The 27,147-nt window shown below is 47.6% G+C and overlaps 1 protein-coding gene across 3 annotated transcripts in view; it reads right to left on the reverse strand.

Annotated features, from left to right (window-relative positions):
* The window catches only part of LOC140409085 (myosin-IIIb), a 250,058-nt gene that overhangs the window by 70,228 nt on the left and 152,683 nt on the right, over positions 1–27,147 (reverse strand). For all 3 annotated transcript variants that reach the window (XM_072497187.1, XM_072497186.1, XM_072497184.1), the window contains exons 15-16: positions 10,149–10,260; positions 4,652–4,698 (exon numbers count right to left, since the gene is read on the reverse strand). In XM_072497187.1, coding sequence (XP_072353288.1) covers positions 4,652–4,698; positions 10,149–10,260 — 159 coding nt within the window. The remainder of the gene's footprint in view (positions 1–4,651; positions 4,699–10,148; positions 10,261–27,147) is intronic.

The raw sequence follows: 27,147 nt of genomic DNA on the forward strand, positions 1-27,147 counted from the left end.
ACTCAACCTCACTGTTAACAACGCGGCCAATCTTTGTGTCATCCGCAAACTTACTGATCCTACCCCTCACATGGTCATTTATGTCATTTATATAAATGTCAAACAACAGGGGGCCCAGTACGGATCCCTGTGGTACACCACTGATCACTGGCTTCAAGACACTAAAGCAGCCATCTATCATCACCCTCTGTCCTCTACTGCTAAACCAATTATGAATCTACCTTTTCAAATCACCCAGTATCCCATGTGCATTTGCCTTCTTAATAAGTCTCCCATGTGGGACCTTGTAAAAGGCTTTGCTGAAATCCATGGAAACTACACCAACTGCACTACCCTCATCTATACACTGGGTTACATGCTCAAAAAATTCAAGCAAATTTGTTAGGCATGACCTCCCTCTGACAAAGCCATGCTGACTATCCCTGATCAAACCTCGTCTCTTCAAGTGGAGATAGATTTTCTCCTTCAGAATGTTCCCCAATAGTTTCCCAACCACTGACGTGAGACTCACTGGTCTGTTGTATCCTGGCTTGTCTCTACAACCTTATAATATGGGACCACATTAGCTGTTCTCCAGTCCTCTGGCATCTCCTCTTGAGGCTATAGAAGAATTAAAAATTAGGGTCAGCGCCTCAGCAATCTCCTCCCTCGCCTCCCACAGCAACCTGGGACACAATTCATCTGGACCTGGAGATTTGTCCACTTTTAAGCCCACCAATACCTCCATACCTTGTCACTCCCTATTACAATTTGCTTGAGAACCTCAATCTCTCTCCCCGAATTCCATAACTACCTCCTCATTCTCTTGGGTGAAGACAGATGTGAAATATTCGTTCAACACCCTGCCAATGTTCTCTGGCTCCTCCCCAGATTTCCTCCTTGGTCCTTAATGGGCCCTACTCTACATGATATCATGTACGTACTTGTTTCAAAGAAGATTTTAACCAAATTCAAAAAACATTACGTTCAGTGCTTTTTAAAATAAAAACCATCTGTATATTGGAATATCTAACCTTTTCTTGCTCTTTGTCGTTACCAATGCTGAAGCACAGCTCCGAGGACCCGGGTTCGATCCCGGCCCCAGTTAACAGTGTGTGTGGAGCTTGCACATTCTCCCAGTGTCTGTGTGGGTCTCACCCCAACAACCCAAAGATGTGCAAAGTAGGTGGATTGGCCATGCTAAATTGCCCTTAATTGGAAAAAAAATAAATTGGTACTTCAAATTTATTTTAAAAAATCAATGCTAGGGCAGCATGGTGGCACAGTGGTTAGCACTGCTCCCTCACGGCACCGAGATCCCAGGTTCGATCCCGGCTCTGCGTCACTGTCCGTGTGGAGTTTGCACATTCTCCCAGTGTTTGCATGGGTTTCGCCTCCACAGCCCAAAGATGTGCACGGTAGGTGGATTGGCCACGCTAAATTATCCCTTAATTGGAAAAAAATGAATTTGGTACTCTAAATTTATTCTTTGAAAAAATCAATGCCAAAACAATTTCTCTGCTTCCTGTAGTAGTTTAGCAGAATCTTCTCAAATAATTACTACCCTTTACAAGCAGCAAAACCTTTACATGATGGCCTTCATTTCTTTATTTCTCTTCCTAAATTTATGTTAGTGTCCACGTCCCTCACCACCTTTGATAGCTGTCTTAGGGACACCTTTGAAATCATATTTCAATATCTCCCAAATCTAGCCCTGTGGCTGATTTACTCCTTTCAGCTTTTCTCCTTCGAAAGAACCTTAGGATGTTTTAGATACAAATATTAGAATCATAGAGTTCCTACAGTGCAGAAGGAGGCCTTTCGGGCCATCAAGTCTGCACCGACCCTTGCTCCGATAGAGCACCCTGCCTAGACTCAATCCCCTTCCCCTATCCCCATAACCCCACCTAACCGTTGGGCAATATTAGCATGGCAGATCGACCTAACCTGCACATCTTTGGACTGTGGGAGGAAACTGGAGCACCTGGAGGAAACCCATGCAGACAAGGGGAGAACATGCAAACTCCCATGGACAATCACCTGACCTTGGAATTGAACCCAGGCCCTAGTGCAGGGAGGCAGCAGTGCTAACGACTGTGCCAACATGCCGGCCTATATAAATTATTTTAATAAAGATTCCTACACTGGCTGTAGAGCACTTAGTCATCTTGAAGTCGTGAAAGACACTGTATAACTGCAAGTCTTTCTGAAGAAGTGCAAGCTCTTGTATTTTTCTCCGATTGGACAGTAACCCAAGGACTGAATTGAACGAGTGTCCCTAGCGCTGTGAGGCAGCAGTGCTAACCACTGTGCCGCCCAGGTCCCTTTGGACATTAACACTTCCCATTTAAGAAATACTTTGCATTTCTGTTTTTCCTACCAAAGTAGTTAACTTCACATTTTCCCTACATTGTATTAAATCTGCCATGTTCTTTTCCATTCAGTCATCTAAATCTCCTTGAAGCCTCGTTGTATCTTTCTCATAACCACATCCCCACCAAGTTTTGTGTGAAAGCCATACAGGCTCTGACTGCTGCTATCATGACTGCACATATCAATGTTCATAGGGGCATGTAGGCTCTCACACTGCCCAGCAATCCTTCCTCCGCTGTTCTCTTTCATGATTGCAATGCCGTGTTCCCAGTACTGTCACTTTGCAGGTGCCTTTTAGCCAGCCAGCCGCCACACATGTCAAGCTGCTGCAGTCTGCACCAACGTCCTCACATGGTTGTGACGGAAGTCCAGCTGCAGTGTCCTCCACTGAAAGCAAACCGCCTTCCACCAGCCGTGTTGCCACTATTATGGGTGGAACAGTGGTTAGCATTGCTGCCGCACTGCACCAGGGACCCGCGTTCAATTCTGACCTTGGGGCACTCTGTGTGGAGTTTGCACTTTCTTCCCATGTTTGCGTGGTTTTCCTCCAGGTGCTCTGGTTTCTTCCCACAGTCCAAAGATGTGCAGGTTAGGTGGATGGGCCATGATAAATTGCCCCTTAGTGTCGAGAGATATGTTATGAGGATTCAGGAATAGGGTGGGAGCCTGGTTAGGGTGCTCTTTCAGAGTGTCGGTGCCGACTTGATGGGCTGAATGGTCTCCTTATGCACTGCAGGGATTCTATGATTCTACTGGGGTAGCACTGTACAGGAGCACTAAGCTGGGCAAGGGCCCATAAAAGGCAGGCATTAAAGGAATAAACAAGGGCGAAGAGTTTATTTTTGTTTTTATTATTGGATGCGCGGAATGTTTTGTGTTGATTTATATTGAAAAAATGCAGCCAAGAGCCAAGACACAGTGATGAAGCGTGTCACATGGGTGGCAAGCACTGCTGCCTCACAGTTTCCAGGACCCGGGTTCAATTCCGGCCTTGGGAGACCGATTATGTGGTGTCTGCATGTTCTCCCCGTGCCTGCGTGGGTTTCCTCCGGGTGCTCTGGTTTCCTCCCACAGTCCAAAGATGTGCAGGCTAGGTGGATTGGCCATGCTAAATTGCCTCTTAGTGTCCAAAAGGTTAGGTGGGGTTACTGGGTAGGGTGAAGACGTGGGCTTAAGTGGGGTGCTCTTTCCATGGGCTGGTGCTGGCTAGATGGGCCAAATAGCCTCCTTTTTTACTATAAATTTTATGATTCTATGAAAGATGGGGAATAGTACAGCACTAGTGATTGGGTGACATCCTAGGGAGACTGGAGTCTCAGTTAGGCACACATGAGCAACCCATCCAGAGCAGAAGGGTCCCAAATGCTTCCTTACCCACCTCCCACATTTCCAGGCAGCAGAACTGTTATTGCTCAGGCATGCTGATGGTCTACTCTACAACGTTCCTGGCGCCAGCTATTATACTTGGGTTGTCCTCTCCCAGGTGGCAGAGATCAGTCATGAGTCATGTGCGTGTAAGGTATCCCTTATCCTCGGGGCCAGCACCTCGCTCTGCCTGGTGGTGTGAAGATGTTGGAAGTAGCTGACTGCCGCAGGTTGAAGGCCACCGCCAGGATAGTGCACGTTGACCACCATGATATTTAGGCACAGCCACATGCCAACTGAATGTTATTGGAGTGGAACTTTTGTGAGATTCTGGTCCAACTCCCATTTATGCATGAGGCCCACAGAGAAATGTGTGCATAGTCAGTGGTGTTGAGACAGGAAAGCATTAATTCCCAAGCTAAGACATGATATGGCAATATTTTGTCACTTTTAAATACAACTGATCTCAGCATGAAGAGAAATAGTGTCACATTTACAGGTTAAATAAACTGCCTTATATTTTCGACAGCATTATCCAACCATCCACAAATTTCAGGCTAGATGGCGTTAAATGAGTCCCCACTATGCTGCATAAATTACTTTAAAGTTGTACATTTGACAAATTAACACTCCTGGCATGGAAGTTTGCACACCTGGAGCAGCACTGTGGGTGTACCTGCACCTCAGGCACTGCGGCGGTTCAATGAAGGCAGCTCACCACGACCTTTTCAAGGATAATTAGAGATGGGCAACAAATGCTGGCCTAGCCAGTGCCATCCAATGAATACTGCATTGTAGTTTAAAAAGCACTCCAAATAAATAAAATCCAACTTAAAACATCAGGTTTTATTCTTGACTGATAAAGATTTAAGCTTGCTGCAAAACCGGTAAATCAGCTGTGCTATTCGATAAAAAAAGTCTCAGAATAACTTACTCTCGGTCTTTGCTGAGCCATCAATGTTCCCGTCCTGGAGACTGTAGCTAAAAAAGGTTTTAAGTGTCAGTGTCATCAGATTTACTGAGGGAAAAACATAGAAGTATATATTCATGCACAAAAATGTAAAGTTATCCCATTTATTTCCCAGGATAATCCTTTTCTGATTTCCCCTTCCTGACTGCATTTTCCTCCTTTTCTGATCTAGCTGAAGGCAGGCATTTGGAATTCTCTATCACGACAGCTCTGACACACAGATCGGCCCACACAATGCACGTCCAATGCGGTAGCTCAGCAGCTTCAGGAAAGTCAGACCTCCTTGTCCCATTCTCTGGAGCTGCGCCTAAGTATTTTCTTTATTTGCTCATGGGGATGTGGGCATCACTGGCTGGGCCAGCATTTATTACCCATTCTGTTCATCAATTCCGTTTGCCTCTAATACGCCTTGTGGTAGCACGTTGCTCATTCTCACCACTCTCTAGGAAGTTTCTCCCGAATTCCAAATCGGATTTATCAGTGGCCATCTTTATCTCTCATTCAGGGATTCTCGCACAAGGTGGAAACATTTTTCTCTACATTTGCTGTATCAAACCATTTCATTGGACCTGACATTCCAGAGGTAATCAGAGTCGGATTGCCACTCTACTCTTAATTTTTTTTAAACTTCAAGTTCTTTTTGATCCTATCTTGCCCAACTTTCCGATTCAGGCTGGGCGAGATCCTGGCTAGTGGGAGGGGGGTTAAGGTCTCGGGGGAAGTGAGGAGTTACGAAGGGCCTTGGGGAAGTAGTGTTTGGGTCAGGCCGGGCCTTGAAGGGACAGACGTTCAGGTTGGCCCTGGCAGCTGAGATGTCAGGTTGAGCCTGACTGTTGACTGATGGGGATGCGGGCGGGGGGGATTGTTTGCGAATTAAGTAACATTTTCAGATGAGTCCAAGTGTAGGGCAATTCAGGGGAAGTTTGCACTTCCGGGCAATTGCAGAGCAAACCTCATCTGTGAACCCCCTCCCTCCCTCCCCAGGCAGCCTGGAGCTTGGAAGGTACATCCCATTAACTTAAAGATCTCTATCAGTTAACCCCTGCGCTGAGTCTTTTGTAGAGACCAGAGCCCCAACCAGTTCAGCTGTTCCTGGACAAGGTATATCCCGTTTCAGTTCTGGTGTCATCCTTGTGAATCTTTTGCACCTTCTCACTGCCTCTCAGCGTTTTATAATATGGAGTTCAGAACTGTACACAATATGGATGCTTCACAGAATACAGGAAGCTAGTTGGGCCATGGAAACTAAGACAGGAGGTCTAATGTAACTTATGTAATTTTAAAATTCTACCAGGAATGACTCCAGCGCTTAGTTTTTCTGAAATATAGCCTTTTTAACCAATGTTGCTACTTTTAATAATCTGTATCCTCAGATCTCCTTGCTAAAGTGTTCAATTCTGGTCGCCACGCTACCAGAAGGATGTGGAGGCTTTAGAGAGGGTGCAGAAGAGATTTACCAGAATGTTGCCTGGTATGGAGGGCATTAGCTATGAGGAGCGGTTGAATAAACTCGGTTTGTTATCACTGGAACGACAGAGGTTGAAGGGCGACCTGATAGAGGTCTACAAAATTATGAGGGGCATAGACAGAGTGGATACTCAGAGGCTTTTCCCCAGGCTAGAGGGGTCAATTACTAGGGGGCATAGGTTTAAGGTGCGAGGGGCAAGGTTTAGAGGAGATGTATGAGGCAGGTTTTTTTACACAGAGGGTAGTGGGTGCCTGGAGCTCGCTGCCGGAGGAGGTGGTGCAAGCAGGGATGATAGTGACAATTAAGGGGCATCTGGACAAATACATGAATAGGATGGGAATAGAGGGATATGGACCCAGGAAGTGTAGAAGATTTTAGATTAGATGGGCAGCATGGTTGGCACGGGCTTGGAGGGCCGAAGGGCCTGTTCCTGTGCTGCACTTTTCTTTGTTCTTTGTTCTAAACTACTCCATTTAAATATGTGGCCTCCAAATTCTTCCACCTAAAATGCACTACCTCACTCTTAATTCTATCAAAATCCATTTACCAAACACATGCCTGTTCTGCAAAAACACTAATGTATTCTTGTCTTTTGTCTTCCTTTGCATTAACTAGCTCTCACAGTTTGGTGTCATCTGCAAACCTTGAGATGGCACTTCTGACTCACAGTGGCACATTGATTAACACATTGCCTCACAGTGCCAGGGACCCAGGTTCCATTCCAGACTTTGATGACTGTGTGTGGAGTTTGCACATTTGCCCCGTATCTGTGTAGGTTTCCTCCAGGTACTCCGGTTTCCTCCCACAGTCCAAAGATGTTGTTAGGTGGATTGGCCATGCTAAATTGCCCCATAGTGCCCAAAGATGCGCAGGTTAACTGGAATTACAGGGAAAGGGCAGAGGACTGGGCCTAGGTAGGGTGCTCTTTCAGAGGATTGGTGCAGACTCGATGGGCCAAATGGCCTCCTTCTGCACTGTATGGATTCTATGGAGCCTAGTCTAAATTGTCATCCTAACGTTTAAATCCTGTCCTGCTCTCCCTCCTCCCTATGTTGCAGGAACACTGGCCATAATCTTCCAATCCTCCTCAGAGGATTCGAGAATTGCAATTATGACAACCTTGTTCAAGAAAGGAGGTAAAGATTAGTCCAGAAACTACAGGCCAGTCAGCATAATCCTGGTGGTGTAACAGTAATTTGGGCAAGTATGGATTAAGGAAAGCCAGCATGGATTTGTAAATCTTATTTAATTAACTGGATTGAAATTTCAGACACGGTAACAGGGAGGGCTGATGTGGCATACATGCAAAGTGTTGATAATGTGCCACATAATAGACATTGGCTGAGTAGTGGCAAATGGTTGTTTCACAGGCTGATGCAAGGTATATAGTGGGGCTCCCCAAGAGTCAGTATTCGAATCACTGTTTCTTGTGATATATATTAATGAACTACGCATGGACGTACAGGACACAATTTCAGAATTTGCAGATGACCCATAACTGGAGGTATTGTGAAGTGCGAGGAGGACATTGATATACTTCAAGAGGATGGCGAATGGGCAGACCCATGGCAAATTAATTTTAATACACAGCAATGTGAGGTGATACATTTAGGTAGGAGGAATGAGAAGAGGCAACATAAAATAAAGATTCAATTCTAATGAAGGTGCAAGAACAGAGAGACAGGGGCTTGTATGTGCACAAATCATTGAAGGTGGCAGGGTAGGTTGGGAAAGATGTTAAATAGACATATGGGATCTGAAGTTTATAAATAGAGGCCTGGAGTAAATTAGCAAGGAAGTTACGATGAACATTTATACATCACTGGGATGGCCTGAACTGGTGCACCGTGTCCAATTCTATTTCAGGAAGGGTATGGAGAGGCACACAAAAGATTTACGAGGATAATTTCAGGGATGAATGAGGAACTTGGATAAATTGAAGAAGTGGGTTTGCTCTTGAAGAGAAGGTTGAGAGGAAGTCTGATAAAGGTTCTCAGAATCAAGAGGACTTTAGACAGACTAAATAGAGAGAAGCTATTCCCCTTAGCAGAAGGGTTGAGAAGCCAGAGAACACCGATTTAAGGTGTGGGCAAAAGATCAACGGGGGGGGTGGTGGGGGGGGGGGGGGGGGGGGGGTGGGGGTGGGAGTGCGCGGCGGCAAAGAGAATAGGAAAGAGCGGGGGGGGGGGGCAATGGGAAAGAGTGGCGGAGAATGGGACCAGCTAAATTGCTCTTTCAGACACTGGATGAACTGACAGAGAAATTCCAGCTAGCCAGGGGGAACGAGCTAAAGTATCTACAGCTCAAAAACTTCCTACGAAAGGAGACAAGGACGTACCCACAACCGCCATGACAGACACTACTGGAAGAACTACTGGACGCAAGCATACTAGACAAAGGAAACTGTAGTGACATGTATGACCGACTGATAGAAAGGGCCGACACCGCACTGGACGCAACAAGAAAGAAATGGAAGGAGGACCTGGGGTTTGAGATAGGGTGGGGACTCTGGAGCGAAGCACTGCATAGGGTCAACTCCACCTCCACGTGCGCAAGGCTCAGCCTGACGCAACTAAAAGTGGTACATAGAGCCCACTGAACAAGAACCCGTATGAGTAGGTTCTTCCCGGAGGTGGAGGACAGATGTGAACGGTGCCAAGGAGGCCCAGCCAACCACGCCCACATGTTCTGGTCTTGCCCCAGACTTGCGGGGTACTGGACAGCCTTCTTCGAGGCAATGTCCAAAGTGGTGGGGATGAGGGTGGAGCCATGACCGAAAGTGGCGGTCTTCAGGGTTTCAGACTAGCCAGATCTATTCCTGGGGAGGAGAGCGGACGCCCTTGTCTTCGCCTCCCTGATTGCCCGCCGTAGAATCCTGTTCGGCTGGCGGTCAGCAGCACTGCCCAAAGCTGCAGACTGGCTGTCCGACCTCTCGGAATCTCTCCACATGGAGAAAATCAAATTTGCCACCCGAGGGTCAGACGACGGCTTCCACAGAACGTGGGAGCCAATCACGCAATTGTTCCGGGACCTGTTTGTGGCCAACGAATGAGAGGAAGAATAGCCAGGTAGCCAAGAATTGGGTGGGGAGTAGCCAGGGCAGTGGGGGGGGGGATGGACCGGGAAGGGGGGGGGGGGGAACAGCTAAACCTACGAGGAAAGAAAGGCGAACCACGGGAGGGGGTGGGGGGGAGAGGGAAGAGACAGGGAACAAGAGAGGAGAATCAGGGAGGTGGGGGGAGGCAGGGAAATGAGAGCTGGAAGGAAGGCACGGGATACAATAACGAACAGGGCATCTCCAGGAGTAGGGAACGAGGAGAATGAAGAAGAAAGATGGGAGGAACGGCAGAATCGGCGGTGAGCGCGAGACGGCAGCTAGATCCGTCCGGGAGAAGCGACAACAACACCAAACCCATTTGACTATTGCTCACTGAAATTGTCTCTCCGGCACTCAAATGCCCGAATGTATATTTACCACCCTCGTGTGTACGTACGTACGTACGTACGTACGTACGTACACACACACACACACACACACACACACACACACACACACACACCCGCAAACACACACACACACCCGCAAACACACACACACACCCGCAAACACACACCCGCAAACAGTTGCTGCTGTTGAGCTGGTGCACAATACCCTACACCAGTTATCCTATTTTTTTTATTGTATATATTTTTTTAAACTATTTACTATTTTCTTTTCTTTGGTATGTTTGGGTGTGACCCTTCTCTTCTATATATGTGTATATAATATATATATATGTATATATATGTTTCTTATCCTGTATACATAACGGTAAATATACTTTGTTCAAAAACCCAATAAAAAACATTTATTAAAAACAAATTGCTCTTTCAGGGAGTCAGTACATTCTGATTGTTGCGAGTTTCTATCAACCAGCACATCGAGAGATAACTTCTAAAACAACTTCACTGAGGCGATGGAGCTGTGTGTAAAATGTCAGTCTTAATATTTACCTGTGAAGAGTACACTCAGCAATGGAGTTATACTATTAATAAACAGTCCTCGAATGCTCGCTGGGATTGTGTCTCTGTTTTTCTCCAGAAACCCAGATGCATTATATTGGACCTGTGTAGGCAAGGTATTGGGTAATATTACAAATATCCAAACAAATACAAAATTAGGCATAAACATACAAAGCAGTTGAAGGTGTTCCTTAAAACAAATCTGATCATTAAAAAAAATTACTTGATTGAAGATGGATTTTCCTGCACCCCCACCCCTTTAAAAATATAGATGAAGAAAAAAAGTCAATTATTCCTTCAAGATTCACTATTTACCCTACAGTCTTACATACAGAATGTGTCCAAATACAAAACACAATAAAGGTTCCAAACTTAATTAAAAATCAAAATAAAAGACTTAAAATAGTGTTTTTGCTGAGAGGAAAGCAATATTTTAATGAAATAATGAACAATAGAATACGATGGCATATAAAATTAAAATCTAATCTGCAGTAACATTCACAATTATGTTTTTGAAATGATTAAAGATATTTCACATGAAAAGCAGCATTCTACCAGCCAGTTGCAACGTCAGGTTTTGCCGCTTTTCTCTTCCCGCCGCATTAATTATGTACGTACGGGAAACACACTGAATCATGGGCTGGATCGCCCACCTAGGTGTCGGCTGACTGTTCCCTCACAATGGCTGTCATATTTAAACAGTACCCATTCGCCGCTTTCTCAATGTCTGCAAGCCAGGACCGCTCCACAAAAGACATGGGGCTGGATTCTCCGTTTTGGAGACAAAGTCCTCAAGCCGCCGTGAAACTGGTGTCAAAAGGCCACCGATTCCCCGTTTTGCTGGGGGCTAGCAGGGAGGCAGCATAGAGCTCATAGCTACGATACGACCCCCAGCACTTCTGCTTAAGAGGGCGCGCATGCGCACGCCGGCGGCCTGCAGCGACCGCGACGTGCTCGATGGCGGACTCAGCCCATGGACCAGAACCACCAAAGTAGTGCCCCCTATCAGCCGCTCGCGCGCCCTGGACCGCCCGCCCACATTACCCTCAGCCCAGAATGAACCCCCCCACCCCCCGCCACCAATCAGCCCTCCCCCGACTGTGGAGGCCCTGGACTGAGTCCGCAACCGCCATGCGAGCTTCCCGGACGGTGTGAGCACACATAACCCACGCTGTCGGGAATTCGGCCGGTCGGGGACGGAGCATCGCAGGGCGGGCTTCGGGCAATGGCCTGAGGTGGTGTATAATTGGTGCGGTTTACTCTTAAAAATACCCCGCTTTTCAGGGGGAGAAGAATTTAAAAGCCGGCACAGTTCCCGATTTTGGCGCCAAAACGGATTCTCCGCCACGTCGCTGAACGCGATTTCAGCGTCGGGGAGCGGAGAATCCAGCCCCAGGTTCCAAAAAGGAGGACGTATGCTACTCCGAAATTCAGTAACGCCTCATTAGAATGCCTGCTGTACCCAGGTGAGGCCTGCCACAATGTCCACTACATTCATGATAGGCAAAAGAGGTCCACTAACTCACCACCCTGGCTGGGAGGAAGTGACAGCAGTGGTCAATGCTAATGCTGTACATAGGTCAGCCACCCAGTGCAGGAAGAAGATTAATGATTTAGTCATAGAGTCATAGAAGTTTATAGCATGGAAATGGGTCCTTCAGCCCAACTTGTCCATGCCGCCCAGTTTTTACCACTAAGCTAGTCCCAATTGCCCGCATTTGGCCCATATCCCTCTAAACCCATCTCACCCATATAACTGTCTAAATGCTTTTTAAAAGACAAAATTGTGCCCACCTCTACTACTGCCTCTGGCAGCTTGTTCCAGACACTCACTGCCCTCTGTGTGAAAAATTGCCCCTTTGTACCCTTTTGTATCTCTCCCCTCTCACCGTAAACCTGTGGCATCTAGTTCTAGACTTCTCAACCTTTGGAAAAGATGTCGACTATCTACCTTATCTATGCTCCTCATTATTTTATAGATCTCTAGAAGATCACCCTTAAGCCTCCTAAGCTCCAGGGAACAAAGTGCCAGCCTATCCAGCCTCTCCTTATAACTCAGACCATCAAGTCCTGATAGCATCCTCGTAAATCTCTTCTGCACTCTTTCTAGTTTAATAATATCCTTCATATAATAGGGTGACCAGAACTGATCACAGTATTCCATGTGTGGTCTTACCAATGTCTTGTATAACTTCAACAAGACGTCCCAACTCCTGTATTCAATATTCTGACCAATAAAACCTAGCATGCTGAATGCCTTCTTCACCACCCTGTCCACCTGTGACTCCACCTTCAAGGAGCTATGAACCTGTTCTCTTTGTTCTGTAACTCTCCCCAACTCCCTACCATTAACTGAGTAGGTCCTGCCCTGATTTGATATACCAAAATGCATCACCTCACATTTATCCAAATTAAACTCCATCTGCCATTCATCGGCCCACTGGCCCAATTGGTCAAGATCCTGTTGCAATCTTATATAACCTTCTTCACTATCCACTATGCTACCAATCTTGATGTCATCTCCAAACTTACTAACCATGCCTCCTACATTATCACCAAATCATTAATATATATAAGTAACAGTGGGCCCAGCACCGATCCCTGAGGCACACCGCTGGTCACAGGCCTCCAGTTTGAAAAACCACCCTCCACAGCCACCCTTTGGCTTTGGTCGCCAAGCCAATTTTGTATCCAATTGGCTACCTCACCCTGGATTCCGTGAAATTAACCTTTTGCAACAACGTACCATGCAATACCTTGTCAAAGGCCTTGCTAAAATCCATGTAGACAACGCCGACTGCACTGACCTCATCTACCTTCTTGGTTACCCCTTCAAAATATTCAATCAAATTCATGAGACTTAACTTTCCCCTTACAAAGCCATGCTGACTTTCCCTAATTAGCCATTGCCTGTCTAAATGCCTATGGATCTGGTCCTTCAGAATACCTTCTAACAACTTACCCACTACAGAAGTAAGGCTCACTGGTCCGTAGTTCCCAGACTTATCCCCACAGCCCTTCTTTTTTTTTTTGTAAATATTTTATTGAAAATTTTTGGTCAACCAACACAGTACATTGTGCATCCTTTACACAATATTATAACAACACAAATAACAATGACCTATTTTATAAACAAAAAATGAATGAATCAATAATAAATAACAAAAATGAAAACTAACCCTAATTGGCAACTGCCTTATCACAAGTAACACTCTCCAAAAATATAATTTAACAGTCCAATATATAATTATCTGTAGCAACGACCTATACATATTATACAGTATATATTAACAACCCTGAGAGTCCTTCTGGTTCCTCCCCCCCCACCTCCCCCGATCCTGGGCTGCTGCTGCTGCCTTCTTTTTTCCATTCCATCTATCTTTCTGCGAGGTATTCGACGAACGGTTGCCACCGCCTGGTGAACCCTTGAGCCGACCCCCTTAGGACGAACTTAATCCGCTCTAGCTTTATAAACCCCGCCATGTCATTTATCCAGGTCTCCACCCCCGGGGGCTTGGCTTCTTTCCACATTAGCAATATCCTGCGCCGGGCTACGAGGGACGCAAAGGCCAAAATATCGGCCTCTCTCGCCTCCTGCACTCCCGGCTCTTGTGCAACCCCAAATATAGCCAACCCGCAGCCTGGTTCGACCCGGACCCCTACTACTTTTGAAAGCACCTTTGTCACCCCCATCCAAAACCCCTGTAGTGTCAGGCATGACCAAAACATATGGGTATGATTCGCTGGGCTTCTCGAGCACCTCGCACACCTATCCTCCACCCCAAAAAATTTACTGAGCCGTGCTCCAGTCATATGCGCCCTGTGTAATACCTTAAACTGAATCAGGCTTAGCCTGGCACACGAGGACGACGAGTTTACCCTGCTCAGGGCATCTGCCCACAGCCCCTCCTCGATCTCCTCCCCCAGCTCTTCTTCCCATTTCCCTTTTAGTTCATCTACCATAGTCTCCCCTTCGTCCCTCATTTCCCTATATATATCTGACACCTTACCATCCCCCACCCATGTCTTTGAGATCACTCTGTCCTGCACCTCTTGTGTCAGGAGCTGCGGGAATTCCCTCACCTGTTGCCTCGCAAAAGCCCTCAATTGCATATACCTGAATGCATTCCCTTGGGGCAACCCATATTTCTCGGTCAGCGCTCCCAGACTCGCGAACTTCCCATCCACAAACAGATCTTTCAGTTGCGTTATTCCTGCTCTTTGCCACATTCCATATCCCCCATCCATTCCCCCCGGGGCAAAACTATGGTTGTTTCTTATCGGGGACCTCCCCAAGGCTCCAGTCTTTCCCCTATGCCGTCTCCACTGTCCCCAAATCTTCAGTGTAGCCACCACCACTGGGCTTGTGGTGTAGTTCCTCGGTGAGAACGGCAATGGGGCTGTCACCATAGCCTGTAGGCTAGTCCCCCTACAGGACGCCCTCTCTAATCTCTTCCACGCCGCTCCCTCCTCCTCTCTCATCCACTTACTCACCATTGAAATATTAGCGGCCCAATAATACTCACTTAGGCTCGGTAGTGCCAGCCCCCCCCTATCCCTGCTACGCTATAAGAATCCCTTCCTCACTCTCGGGGTCTTCCCGGCCCACACAAAACCCATGATGCTCTTTTCAATCCTTATAAAAAAAGCCTTCGTGATCACCACCGGGAGGCACTGAAACACAAAGAGGAATCTCGGGAGGACCACCATCTTAACCGCCTGCACCCTCCCTGCCAGTGACAGGGATACCATATCCCATCTCTTGAAATCCTCCTCCATTTGTTCCACCAACCGCGTTAAATTTAATCTATGCAATGTGCCCCAATTCTTGGCTATCTGGACCCCAGGTAACGAAAGTCCCTTGTTACCTTCCTCAACGGTAGGTCCTCTATTTCTCTACTCTGCTCCCCTGGATGCACCACAAACAACTCACTTTTCCCCATGTTCAATTTATACCCTGAAACATCCCCAAACTCCCCAAGTATCCGCATTATTTCTGGCATCCCCTCCGCCGGGTCTGCCACGTATAGTAGCAAATTGTCCGCATACAAAGATACCCGGTGTTCTTCTCCTCCTCTAAGTACTCCCCTCCACTTCTTGGAACCCCTCAACACTATCGCCAGGGGCTCAATCGCCAGTGCAAACAATAATGGGGACAGAGGGCATCCCTGCCTTGTCCCTCTATGGAGCCGAAAATATGCAGATCCCCGTCCATTCGTGACCACGCTCGCCATTGGGGCCCTATACAACAGCTGCACCCATCTAACATACCCCTCTCCAAAACCAAATCTCCTCAACACCTCCCACAAATAATCCCACTCCACTCTATCAAATGCTTTCTCGGCATCCATCGCCACTACTATCTCCGTTTCCCCCTCTGGTGGGGCCATCATCATTACCCCTAACAGCCTCCGTATATTCGTGTTCAGCTGTCTCCCCTTCACAAACCCAGTTTGGTCCTTGTGGACCACCCCCGGGACACATTCCTCTATTCTCATTGCCATTACCTTGGCCAGGATCTTGGCATCTACATTTAGGAGGGAAATAGATCTATAGGACCCGCATTGTAGCGGGTCCTTTTCCTTCTTTAAGAGAAGCGATATCGTTGCTTCAGACATAGTCGGGGGCAGTTGTCCCCTTTCCTTTGCCTCATTAAAGGTCCTCATCAATACCAGGGCGAGCAAGTCCACATATTTTCTATAGAATTCGACTGGGAATCCATCCGGTCCCGGGGCCTTTCCCGCCTGCATGCTCCTAATTCCTTTCACCACTTCTTCTACCTCGATCTGTGCTCCCAGTCCCACCCTTTCCTGCTCTTCCACCTTGGGAAATTCCAGCCGATCCAAGAAGCCCATCATTCTCTCCCTCCCATCCGGGGGTTGAGCTTCATATAATTTTTTATAAAATGTCTTGAACACTCCATTCACTCTCTCCGCTCCCCGCTCCATCTCTCCTTCCTCATCCCTCACTCCCCCTATTTCCCTCGCTGCTCCCCTTTTCCTCAATTGGTGTGCCAGCAACCTGCTCACCTTCTCCCATATTCGTACTGTACACCCTGTGCCTTCCTCCATTGTGCCTCTGCAGTGCCCGTAGTCAGCAAGTCAAATTCTACATGTAGACTTTGCCTTTCCCTGCACAGTCCCTCCTCCGGTGCTTCCGTATATTGTCTGTCCACCCTCAAAAGTTCTTGCAGCAACCGCTCCCGTTCCTTACTCTCCTGCTTCCCTTTATGTGCCCTTATTGATATCAGCTCCCCTCTAACCACCGCCTTCAACGCCTCCCAGACCACTCCCACCTGGACCTCCCCATTATCATTGAGTTCCAAGTACTTTTCAATGCACCCCCTCACCCTTAGACACACCCCCTCATCTGCCATTAGTCCCATGTCCATTCTCCAGGGTGGGCGCCCTCCTGTTTCCTCCCCTATCTCCAAGTCTACCCAGTGTGGAGCGTGATCCAAAATGGCTATAGCCGTATACTCCGTTCCCCTCACCTTCGGGATCAACGCCCTTCCCAGCACAAAAAAGTCTATTCGCGAGTAGACTTTATGGACATAGGAGAAAAACGAGAACTCCTTACTCCTAGGTCTGCTAAATCTCCACGGGTCTACACCTCCCATCTGCTCCATAAAATCTTTAAGTACCTTGGCTGCTGCCGGCCTCCTTCCAGTCCTGGACTTCGACCTATCCAGCCCTGGTTCCAACACCGTATTAAAATCTCCCCCCATTATCAGCTTTCCCATCTCTAGGTCCGGAATGCGTCCTAGCATCCGCCTCATAAAATTGGCATCATCCCAGTTCGGGGCATATACGTATACCAAAACCACTGTCTCCCCCTGTAGTTTGCCACTCACCATCACGTATCTGCCCCCGTTATCCGCCACTATAGTCTTTGCCTCGAACATTACCCGCTTCCCCACTAATATAGCCACCCCCCTGATTTTCGCATCTAGCCCCGAATGGAACACCTGCCCCACCCATCCTTTGCGTAGCCTAACCTGGTCTATCAGTTTCAGGTGCGTTTCCTGTAACATAACCACATCTGCCTTAAGTTTCTTAAGGTGTGCGAGTACCCGTGCCCTCTTTATCGGCCCGTTCAGCCCTCTCACGTTCCACGTGATCAGCCGGGTTGGGGGGCTTCCTACCCCCCCCCCCCTTGTCATTTAGCCATCACCTTTTTCCAGCTCCTCACCCGGTTCCCACGCAGCTGTATCTCCCCCAGACGGTGCCCCCCCGCCCATCCCCTCCCATACCAGCACCCCCCTCTCCCCAGCAGCAGCAACCCAGTAATTCCCCCCTCCCACCCCCCCCCCCCCCAGATCCCCCGCTAGCGTAATTACTCCCCCCATGTTGCTCCCAGAAGTCAGCAAACTCTGGCCGACCTTGGCTTCCCCCCGTGACCTCGGCTCGCACCGTGCGACGCCCCCTCCTTCCTGCTTCTCTATTCCCGCCATGATTATCATAGCGCGGGAACCAAGTCCGCGCTTCTCCCTTGGCCCCGCCCCCCAATGGCCAATGCCCCATCTCCTCCACCTCCCCTCCTCCCCCCATCACCACCTGTGGGAGAGAGAAAAGTTACCACATCGCAGGATTAGTACATAAAACTCCTCTTTCCCCCCTTTTTAACCCCCCTCTTTGCCCCCCACATTCGCCCCACCACTCTGTTCAAACGTTCTTTTTAATAACCCGCTCATTCCAGTTTTTCTTCCACAATAAAAGTCCACGCTTCATCCGCCGTCTCAAAGTAGTGGTGCCTCCTTCGATATGTGACCCACAGTCTTGCCGGTTGCAGCATTCCAAATTTTATCTTCTTTTTATGAAGCACCGCCTTGGCCCGATTAAAGCTCGCCCTCCTTCTCGCCACCTCCGCACTCCAGTCTTGATAAACGCGGATCACCGCGTTCTCCCATTTACTGCTCCGAGTTTTCTTTGCCCATCTAAGGACCATTTCTCTATCCTTAAAACGGAGGAATCTCACCACTGTGGCTCTGGGAATTTCTCCTGCTCTCGGCCCTCGCGCCATCACTCGGTATGCTCACATATGCCCCGACGTCCGCTCCCTCCACACCTTCAGGAAGACCAAGAATCCTCAGGTTGTTCCTCCTTGTGTTGTTCTCCAGTGCCTCCAACCTTTCCACACATCGTTTCTGATGTGCCTCATGCGTCTCCGTCTTCACCACCAGGCCCTGTATGTTGTCCTCATTCTCGGCTGCCTTTGCCTTCACGACCCGAAGCTCCCGCTCCTGGGTCTTTTGTTCCTCCTTTAGCCCTTCGATCGCCTGTAGTATCGGGGCCAACAGCTCTTTCTTCATTTCCTTTTTGAGCTCTTCCACACAGCATTTCAAGAACTCTTGTTGTTCAGGGCCCCATGTTAAACTGCCACCTTCCGACGCCATCTTGGTTTTTGCTTGCCTTCCTTGCCGCTGTTCTAAAGGATCCACTGCAATCCGGCCACTTTCTCCTCCTTTTTCCATCCGTATCCAGGGGGGATTCCCTTCTGGTTTACCGCACAGTGTTTTTAGCCGTCAAAATTGCCGTTGGGGCTCCTATCAAGAGCCCAAAAGTCCGTTTCACCGGGAGCTGCCGAAACGTGCGACTCAGCTGGTCATCGCCGCACCCGGAAGTCCCCACAGCCCTTCTTAAACAATGGTACAACATTTGCTAGCCTCCAATCTTCAGGCACCTCTCCTGTGGCTGTCGATGATTCAAATATCTCAGCTAGGGGGCCGGCAATTTCCTCCCTAGCCTCCCACAACGTCCTGGGATACATTTCATCAGGTCCCGGGGATTTATCTATCTTGATCCGCTTTAATACCTCCAGCACCTCCTTCTCTGTGATATGTGCACTCCTCAAGACATCACTTTTTATTTCCCCAATTTCCCTAACATTCGTGCCTTGCCCCGGCCCTCCCACCCCGTTCCCCAGTGGAGCTCTAGCCCTGCCTTACCGATGGTTTGTTCAGTTGAGACTTGCCTGTGACAACTCCCTGAAGGTGATATAGTGCTTCCTGTGAAGCCTGGCCCTGATTACCAAGAGTGCGGAGCTTTGCAATGTGGACGAACAAACCTCAAAGTGACGAGCAAAGTGCAGTTCACCAGGTCTGTGATGCTTATAAATTGTTGTGGAACATGTCATTCTAACTGCACCCCAGATGGTTCTGGGGACGGAACGTTATAACGAAAAGGAAATAGACTGCAATGGTGCCCCCCATTGTGCTAAGACGGGAATCTTGGCCCACTGTTGACATCTAGAGTGCACAAGCATGACCTGGCTTTACAACAACGCAAATCCAATTTTTGGCCTTCTTATGTTATTTTCCACTGCCCGCCGTGACACTTACCACGAATGGGAGCAGAAAATCTCGGCCATTTTAATTGTTCAAAAATACCGTTCACAGCCCCAAAATAAGGAAATTACCCAGTTTAATCCATAAACTGAGTTAGTTGATTTGAGGTGGGGCAGTCCCAGTGTACCTCACAATGCTTTAAACTCTTCTCTTCAGGTGAGAGTAATGCTGTTTTGACAACATCAGGGTTAGCTATTGATTTCTGTAAAGTGATTCCTTACCCAGATCTATCTGGAGAGGGTGCAATTTAGCTGTAATATCCTTATCGTGCAGACAATTCACTGGCATCCACCCGCAATACTCATATTTGAGTGAGGCTCCATGGAACAAGACCTCAATGAGGGTGTCAATATAACAAGACCTTCCTGTTTTTCCTTTTGTGATATTTTGCTTCTCTTTCCATGCATTAGAGTTGAGAGCCGTTAAATCATTATTACCATTAATTCAAATAGCTTATTGTTACATGTGGAGAATACATTTACCATCTACAAATCACAAGTCAGGAGTGTAATGGAATACTCTCCACTTGCCTGGATGAGTGCAGCTTCAACAACTCCCAAGAAGCTCAACACCATCCAGAACAAAGCAGCCCACTTGATTGCTCCCCTTTCCACAAACATTCAAACCCTTCACCACCGACGAACAGTAGCAGCTGTGTGTACCATCTGCAAGATGCACTGCAGTAACTCACCAAGGTTTCTTTGACAACACCTTCCATAACCACAACCACTACCATCTAGGAGGACAAGAGCAGCAAATACCGGGGAGCCCCACCACCTGGAGGTTCCCCTACAAGTTACTCACCACCCTGACTTGGAAATATATCGGCATTCCTTCACTGTCGCTGGGGCAACATCCTGCAACCCCCTCCCTAACAGCACAGTGGGTATGTGTACCCACACCTCAGGGACTGCAGCGGTTCAGGCGGCAACTCAGCACCATCTTCTGAAGGGAAACTAGAGATGGGCAATAAATGCTAGCCTAACCAGTGGCGCCCTCATACCGTAAATGAACTTTAAAAAAACATCAACACCAATAATCATTGGATAGTCAAGCCAGCTGCCTGAAACGTGTCCCTCCTCTCACACTTACAACTGATTGAGTTATGCTGATATATTCACCAAAACGGAAAAAACAACCATTGCTATAAAAATATAATAGGCACTATGATGTTAAAGATGAAGAATATTCCATCATGAAACAAATGACTTGCCTTTTTAGCTCACACAAAACTATATATAAAATTTAGAAAACCCCCCACAAATATACCAAGGGACAGACAACTACTTGCATACTTTGCCAGGTCGAGATAATGATATTCAGACCTAAATAAATGTTGTTTCTTGTTTGGTTAGTGTTTGAACCCACTGAACATCTGACAGTGAGTTGAACAAGCATGAAGCTACACACATTATTGACTGAGAAAGCTCAACTTCCTAATTTAGGATTTTACTCAACAGGTAGTAATTGTCTCACAAACTACACATCAAAGACCTTTTCTTCAAATTTAGAGCGGTGTCTCACATATCAGTTAATTGCTGTCATCATGCCAAAAATGCACTTAAAATTGATGAGGCTCCACCAGTCTAGTTTCAACAGGATGTAGGATTAATTGAATATTTAATATTGTATCTACTGTCTTCACTTTTGATTTCCTATTCAAAAGGAATGGAAACTAAATAACTCGTATTCATTCCAGTTTAATGGTTACTTGCGGACAGGTCAAGAAAGACAATGACAAGTTCACTCAAAATCAAGTCCACTTTTGGGATTTAATAGGGCAAAAGGAGGCGACCACGCGGAGGTTGGCAGCACAGTGGTTAGCACTAAGGCTTCACAGCGCAAGGGTCTCGGGTTAGATTCCTGGCTTGGGTCACTGTCAGTGCGGAGTCTGCATGTTATCCCCGTGTCTGCTTGGGTTTCCTCTGGGTGCTCCGGTTTCCTCCCACAAGTCGCAAAAGACGTGCTGTTAGGGAATTTGAACATTCTGAATTCTCCCTCAGTGTACCCAAACAGGCGCCGGAATGTGGCGACTAGGGGCTTATCACAGTAACTTCATTGCAGTGTTAATGTAAGCCTACTTGTTACAAGAAAGATGATTAATATATATATTAAGGCATTTTTTTTGATAAACACAGCAAAGGTTCTCTCCCACTCATCTAAATTATATTAACTAAAAAGATTAAGACTATTATTCGGACTAAAGATTCAAATATAGGTACTGAGTACATACTACCTGGTGCAGACAAATATAATACTGGGATTATTCAAATACTCCAACAAAATCCAGTTTACCTTGGGAGACATCTATATTATTGCACAGGCAATCAAGGTATTGAATTCAAATCTCAACATGGTAAATTGTGAAGCTGAAATAGATCTGGAAATCTGTAGGCCAGGATTAAGAAAGAAAGGACGGTTACGAAAAACCCACTAATTTCCTCAGCAACAGTCTGGCCCTCACGCGACTCTCAGATATACTGGGTGTCATCATATTCATCAATTGTCCCTCAATTCGAGGATGACATATCCACAGGGTTTCTGCTTTGGGTCTTCATGTGACCCACAGATCTTTGAGCACTTAAGGCAGGATGCCCTATGAGGTAGTAGGATTCAGAGTGCACGATTGGCTTCCTTTGCTTTCCTTCTCTGCTGCTGCTGCTCTGTTGCATTCATTAAGGCATTTTGAGTCTTAGTGTGAAGCAGCTTGATTGCCAAGTTGTCATCATTTTGAATGATTGGTAGCAAGTTCCTCCCAATGTCAATATTGCACACCTTCAAAGAGAGCTTCAGAATGTCTTTGCAGTATTCTCCTTACTTTTGCCTGGAATGTTGGCCATTTGAGAGTTGGGGAAACAGGACTTGACACGGGAGATGCTTTTCTGCCACCTGAAGTGTATCCAGTCCACCATAATTGATGTTGTAGCGGTTTTGCCCAAATACTTGTGGAGCTGGCTTTAAGGACACCACAGCTCTCTCTGAGACTGTGGCAGAGACATGATTGATGGAATTCCTTTAATGCTATTGTGAGTCTCTGATACACAGCCCAGGAACGCAATCTTCCCAAAATTGTAGAGTGTAGGATCAGGCGAGAAAAGCTGTATAAAACTTACCAGCTTCATAACTGCCGTTTTTCACCTGATTTAATGGCACTCTGTAACTTCAAAGTGCTGGCAAGGATCACACAGTAAGCTACAGGGTCAGGACCTAGATATGCTGAGAAAAAGGGTGCCCAATCGCAAAGTTAAATTCAAAGACTCTGCCTCAAAATAGACATATTTCCTCACCATCCCCCTCTCTTCCCCCCCCCACCCCCCCCCCACCCCAAACACACACACACTCCACAGGTATCAGGACCCCTCGGCAGATAAGGGGAACACCCCCAACTCCACACGCAGAAGGGGATGTACCCCCCTCCCCCCACATGGATAAGAGAAACCCCACGGGCACTGCCAGGTGGCACTGTCAGAGGGCAATGTCCAGGCACATCACTCAACCCCCAGGGGCTAAAGGCACCTCTGTGCCACCGGCATGATCATCATGACTGGTTTCTGCTTTTGAAAGTCATTCGTGCCAGCATGACATAACGCCATTGTGGGGGGTGGGGGGGGGGGGGGGGGGAGAAATGTCATGGGCGGGCATTACAGCGTCAAGCCCAGTAACCATATAGAAATCAGGTTCATGTCATTTCTGGGTTTAAACCCGATTATGTTACCAGCAGAGGGGGAAGGGAAAGATCTCAATCTGAGATCTCGCCGCAAATCCTGCTTTCGGCCACTCGTGAAATCTAGTGGCCATTACGTGATTTTCACCCGCAGCTAACACGGTCGCTAGATTGTGTCCCGGGTCTCATTGCAGTACAGGAGTATGGTGACGACAACAGTTCCAGAGGACTTTTGTTGACTTGCAAACACACAATCATAGTTTGCAGAAGACTGAGCTGGTACAGCTGATTCAATGTTGGATCTCCTCATCAGTGGTGGCCTTTTGAGAGAGGTGGCTGCCAACATATGGAAAGTGCTCAACATATCCAGAATCTCTCATTCAACATAAATGGAATGTGAAATATTTGACTGACCAGGTCTGGGCTGATGTGAGTTTTGTGTTGCCAACATTCAAGGAAAGGCAGAGTCTCTTGTATGCAGAATTGAAAAGATCGAGAATGATTAAAAACCTGGTGCAGAATGGGCAATGGACCCCTCAATCATCTGCAAAGTGCAGATCATGAATGTTTATAATAGTCAGTTTAGTTTTGGCACGGATGTGATGAAATTAGAGTTTTCCATCTGATGATATTTAATATTCATACCAGAGAGCAGCTGATCTAAGAAATTCGCCGCGGAGAAGCCAGATCTCGTCCTGCGTCTTTGGGAGGGTTTCTTCACCTACACAAAGTAGACAATTCAAGAGATTGCGTAGCAGGAATTTTCCTGCTATGGACAAGAAGGAAACACCTCGATAATTTCCAGAGCAGGATTTATCTCCTTCCATGAAGATATTGAGTTATCATCCAGGGACGATGGTTTTACGGGCAGCACGGTAGCACAGTGGTTAGTACAGTTGCTTCACAGCTCTAGGGTCCCAGGCTCGATTCCCGGCTTGGTTCACTGTCTGTTTGGCCCATCAAGTCTGCACGTTCTCCCCGTGTCTGCATGAGTTTCCTCCGGGTGCTCTGGTTTCCTCCCACAATCCAAAGATGTGCAGATTAGGTTTATTGACCATGATAAATTGCCTTTAAGTGTCCAAAAATATTAGGTGGGGTTACAGGGTTACGGGGATAGGGTGGAGGCATTGGCTTAAGTAGGGTGCTCTTTCCAGGGGCTGGTGCAGACTTGATGGGCCAAATGGCCTCCTTTGTACTGTAAATTGTATGATTCTTGAAGTTGATGGGTGGGGCAGTTATTTTACTCCCAAATCTATACAGCAAGTGCTTGGAGCTAAAGCCCAACAACTTTGAAGGCCTCAACTGAAATACCATCGGGGCCACAGGCTTTGTTGTTTTAAATCCATTTGATTGCTTGTTGCAGCTCTCCTGTCATTGGGGTTCACTCATAGATTCTACCTCCTCAAGTTGTAGAGCCAGCATGGTGGAACAGTGATTAGTGCTGCTGCCTCACAGCAAAACGGGCCCGGGTTCAATTCCAACATTGGGTGACTGTCGGTGTGGAGTTTGCACTTACTCCCAGTGTCTGCCTGGGTTTCCTCCGGGTGCCGGAATCCGGTTTCCTCCCACAGTCCAAAGATGTGCAGGTTAAGGGGTTGGCCTTGCTAAAAAGAAATTTGCTCCCTCGTGTCCAAAGGTTGCCTAAATTATTTAAAGGTTAGATGGGGTTACAGAGATACGGAGGGGGAGTGGGACTATGTAGGGTGCTCTTTCAGAGGGTCGGTGTAGACTCGATGGGCCGAATGGCCATTTCTGCACTGTAGAGATTCTATGAATGCATCAGCTGCCAATGTGTTTCACTGTTAAGTTGCTGGAATCGTTCTTTTCAGCTCAAGTATAAAAAGTATAGCTGTTGTTATCAGAAGTGACCAGCAAGCCACTAAATGCAGAAACCATTGCAGAATAAACTTGGCCTGGCCAGCAATGCTCATACCTGGAGGACAAAATAATAAGACGACAAAAGAGCTTAATGGGAAGGCAAACATATCCCAGATAATGTACACTGGGGTTGAATTCAATACTTCAAACATTAACACAAGTTAATGCTTATAAATGATGAGCAGTGCTTTCAATAAACATGTATCCTCTATAATGAAGACTGATGCAATTACCACCCCAGAAATAGCTGTAAATCAGAAAATGGAAGAGAGGAAGAAGCTGAAGAAAATTACAATCACGACTTCCGGGTGCGGCGATGACCAGCTGAGTCGCATGTTTCGGCAGCTCCCGGCGAAACGGACTTTTGGGCTCTTGATAGGAGCCCCAACGGCAATTTTGACAGTTAAAAACACTGTGTGGTAAACCAGAAGGGAATCCCCCCTGGATACGGATGGAAAAAGGAGGAGAAAGTGGCCGGATTGCAGTGGATCCTTTAGAACAGCAGCAAGGAAGGCAAGCAAAAACCAAGATGGCGTCGGAAGGTGGCAGTTTAACATGGGGCCCTAAACAACAAGAGTTCTTGAAATGCTGTGTGGAAGAGATCAAAAAGGAAATGAAGAAAGAGCTGTTGGCCCCGATACTACAGGCGATCGAAGGGCTAAAGGAGGAACAAAAGACCCAGGAGCGGGAGCTTCAGGTCGTGAAGGCAAAGGCAGCCGAGAATGAGGACGACATACAGGGCCTGGTGGTGAAGACGGAGACGCAGGAGGCACATCAGAAACGATGTGTGGAAAGGTTGGAGGCACTGGAAAACAACGCAAGGAGGAACAACCTGAGGATTCTTGGTCTTCCTGAAGGTGTGGAGGGAGCGGACGTCGGGGCATATGTGAGCACGATGCTGCACTCGTTAATGGGAGCGGAGGCCCCGGCGGGTCCGTTGGAGGTGGAGGGAGTGATACCGAGTGATGGCGCGAGGACCGAGAGCAGGAGAAATTCCCAGAGCCATAGTGGTGAGATTCCTCCGTTTTAAGGATAGAGAAATGGTCCTTAGATGGGCGAAGAAAACTCGGAGCAGTAAATGGGAGAACGCGGTGATCCGCGTTTATCAAGACTGGAGTTTATCAAGACTTCTGGGAGCAACATGGGGGGAGTAATTACGCTAGCGGGGGATCTAGCGGGGGGGGGGGGGTGGGAGGGGGGGAATTACTGGGTTGCTGCTGCTGGGGAGAGGGAGGAGCTGGTATGGGGGAGGATGGGCGGGGGGGCACCGCCTGGGGGAGATACAGCTGCGTGGGAACCGGGTGAGGAGCTGGAAAAAGGTGATGGCTAATCGACAAGGGGGGGGGTGGGGGTAGGAAGCCCCCCAACTCGGCTGATCACGTGGAACGTGAGAGGGCTGAACGGGCCGATAAAGAGGGCACGGGTACTCGCACACCTTAAGAAACTTAAGGCAGATGTGGTTATGTTACAGGAAACGCACCTGAAACTGATAGACCAGGTTAGGCTACGCAAAGGATGGGTGGGGCAGGTGTTCCATTCGGGGCTAGATGCGAAAAACAGGGGGGTGGCTATATTAGTGGGGAAGCGGGTAATGTTCGAGGCAAAGACTATAGTGGCGGATAACGGGGGCAGATACGTGATGGTGAGTGGCAAACTACAGGGGGAGACGATGGTTTTGGTAAATGTATATGCCCCGAACTGGGATGATGCCAATTTTATGAGGCGGATGCTAGGACGCATTCCGGACCTAGAGATGGGAAAGCTGATAATGGGGGGAGATTTTAATACGGTGTTGGAACCAGGGCTGGATAGGTTGAAGTCCAGGACTGGAAGGAGGCCGGCAGCAGCCAAGGTACTTAAAGATTTTATGGAGCAGATGGGAGGTGTAGACCCGTGGAGATTTAGCAGACCTAGGAGTAAGGAGTTCTCGTTTTTCTCCTATGTCCATAAAGTCTACTCACGAATAGACTTTTTTGTGCTGGGTAGGGCATTGATCCCGAAGGTGAGGGGAACGGAGTATACGGTTATAGCCATTTCGGATCACGCTCCACACCGGGTGGACTTGGAGATAGGGGAGGAAACAGGAGGGCGCCCACCCTGGA

This window comes from Scyliorhinus torazame, chromosome 3 (genome assembly GCF_047496885.1).
Source record: "Scyliorhinus torazame isolate Kashiwa2021f chromosome 3, sScyTor2.1, whole genome shotgun sequence".
Lineage (NCBI taxonomy): Eukaryota > Metazoa > Chordata > Chondrichthyes > Carcharhiniformes > Scyliorhinidae > Scyliorhinus > Scyliorhinus torazame.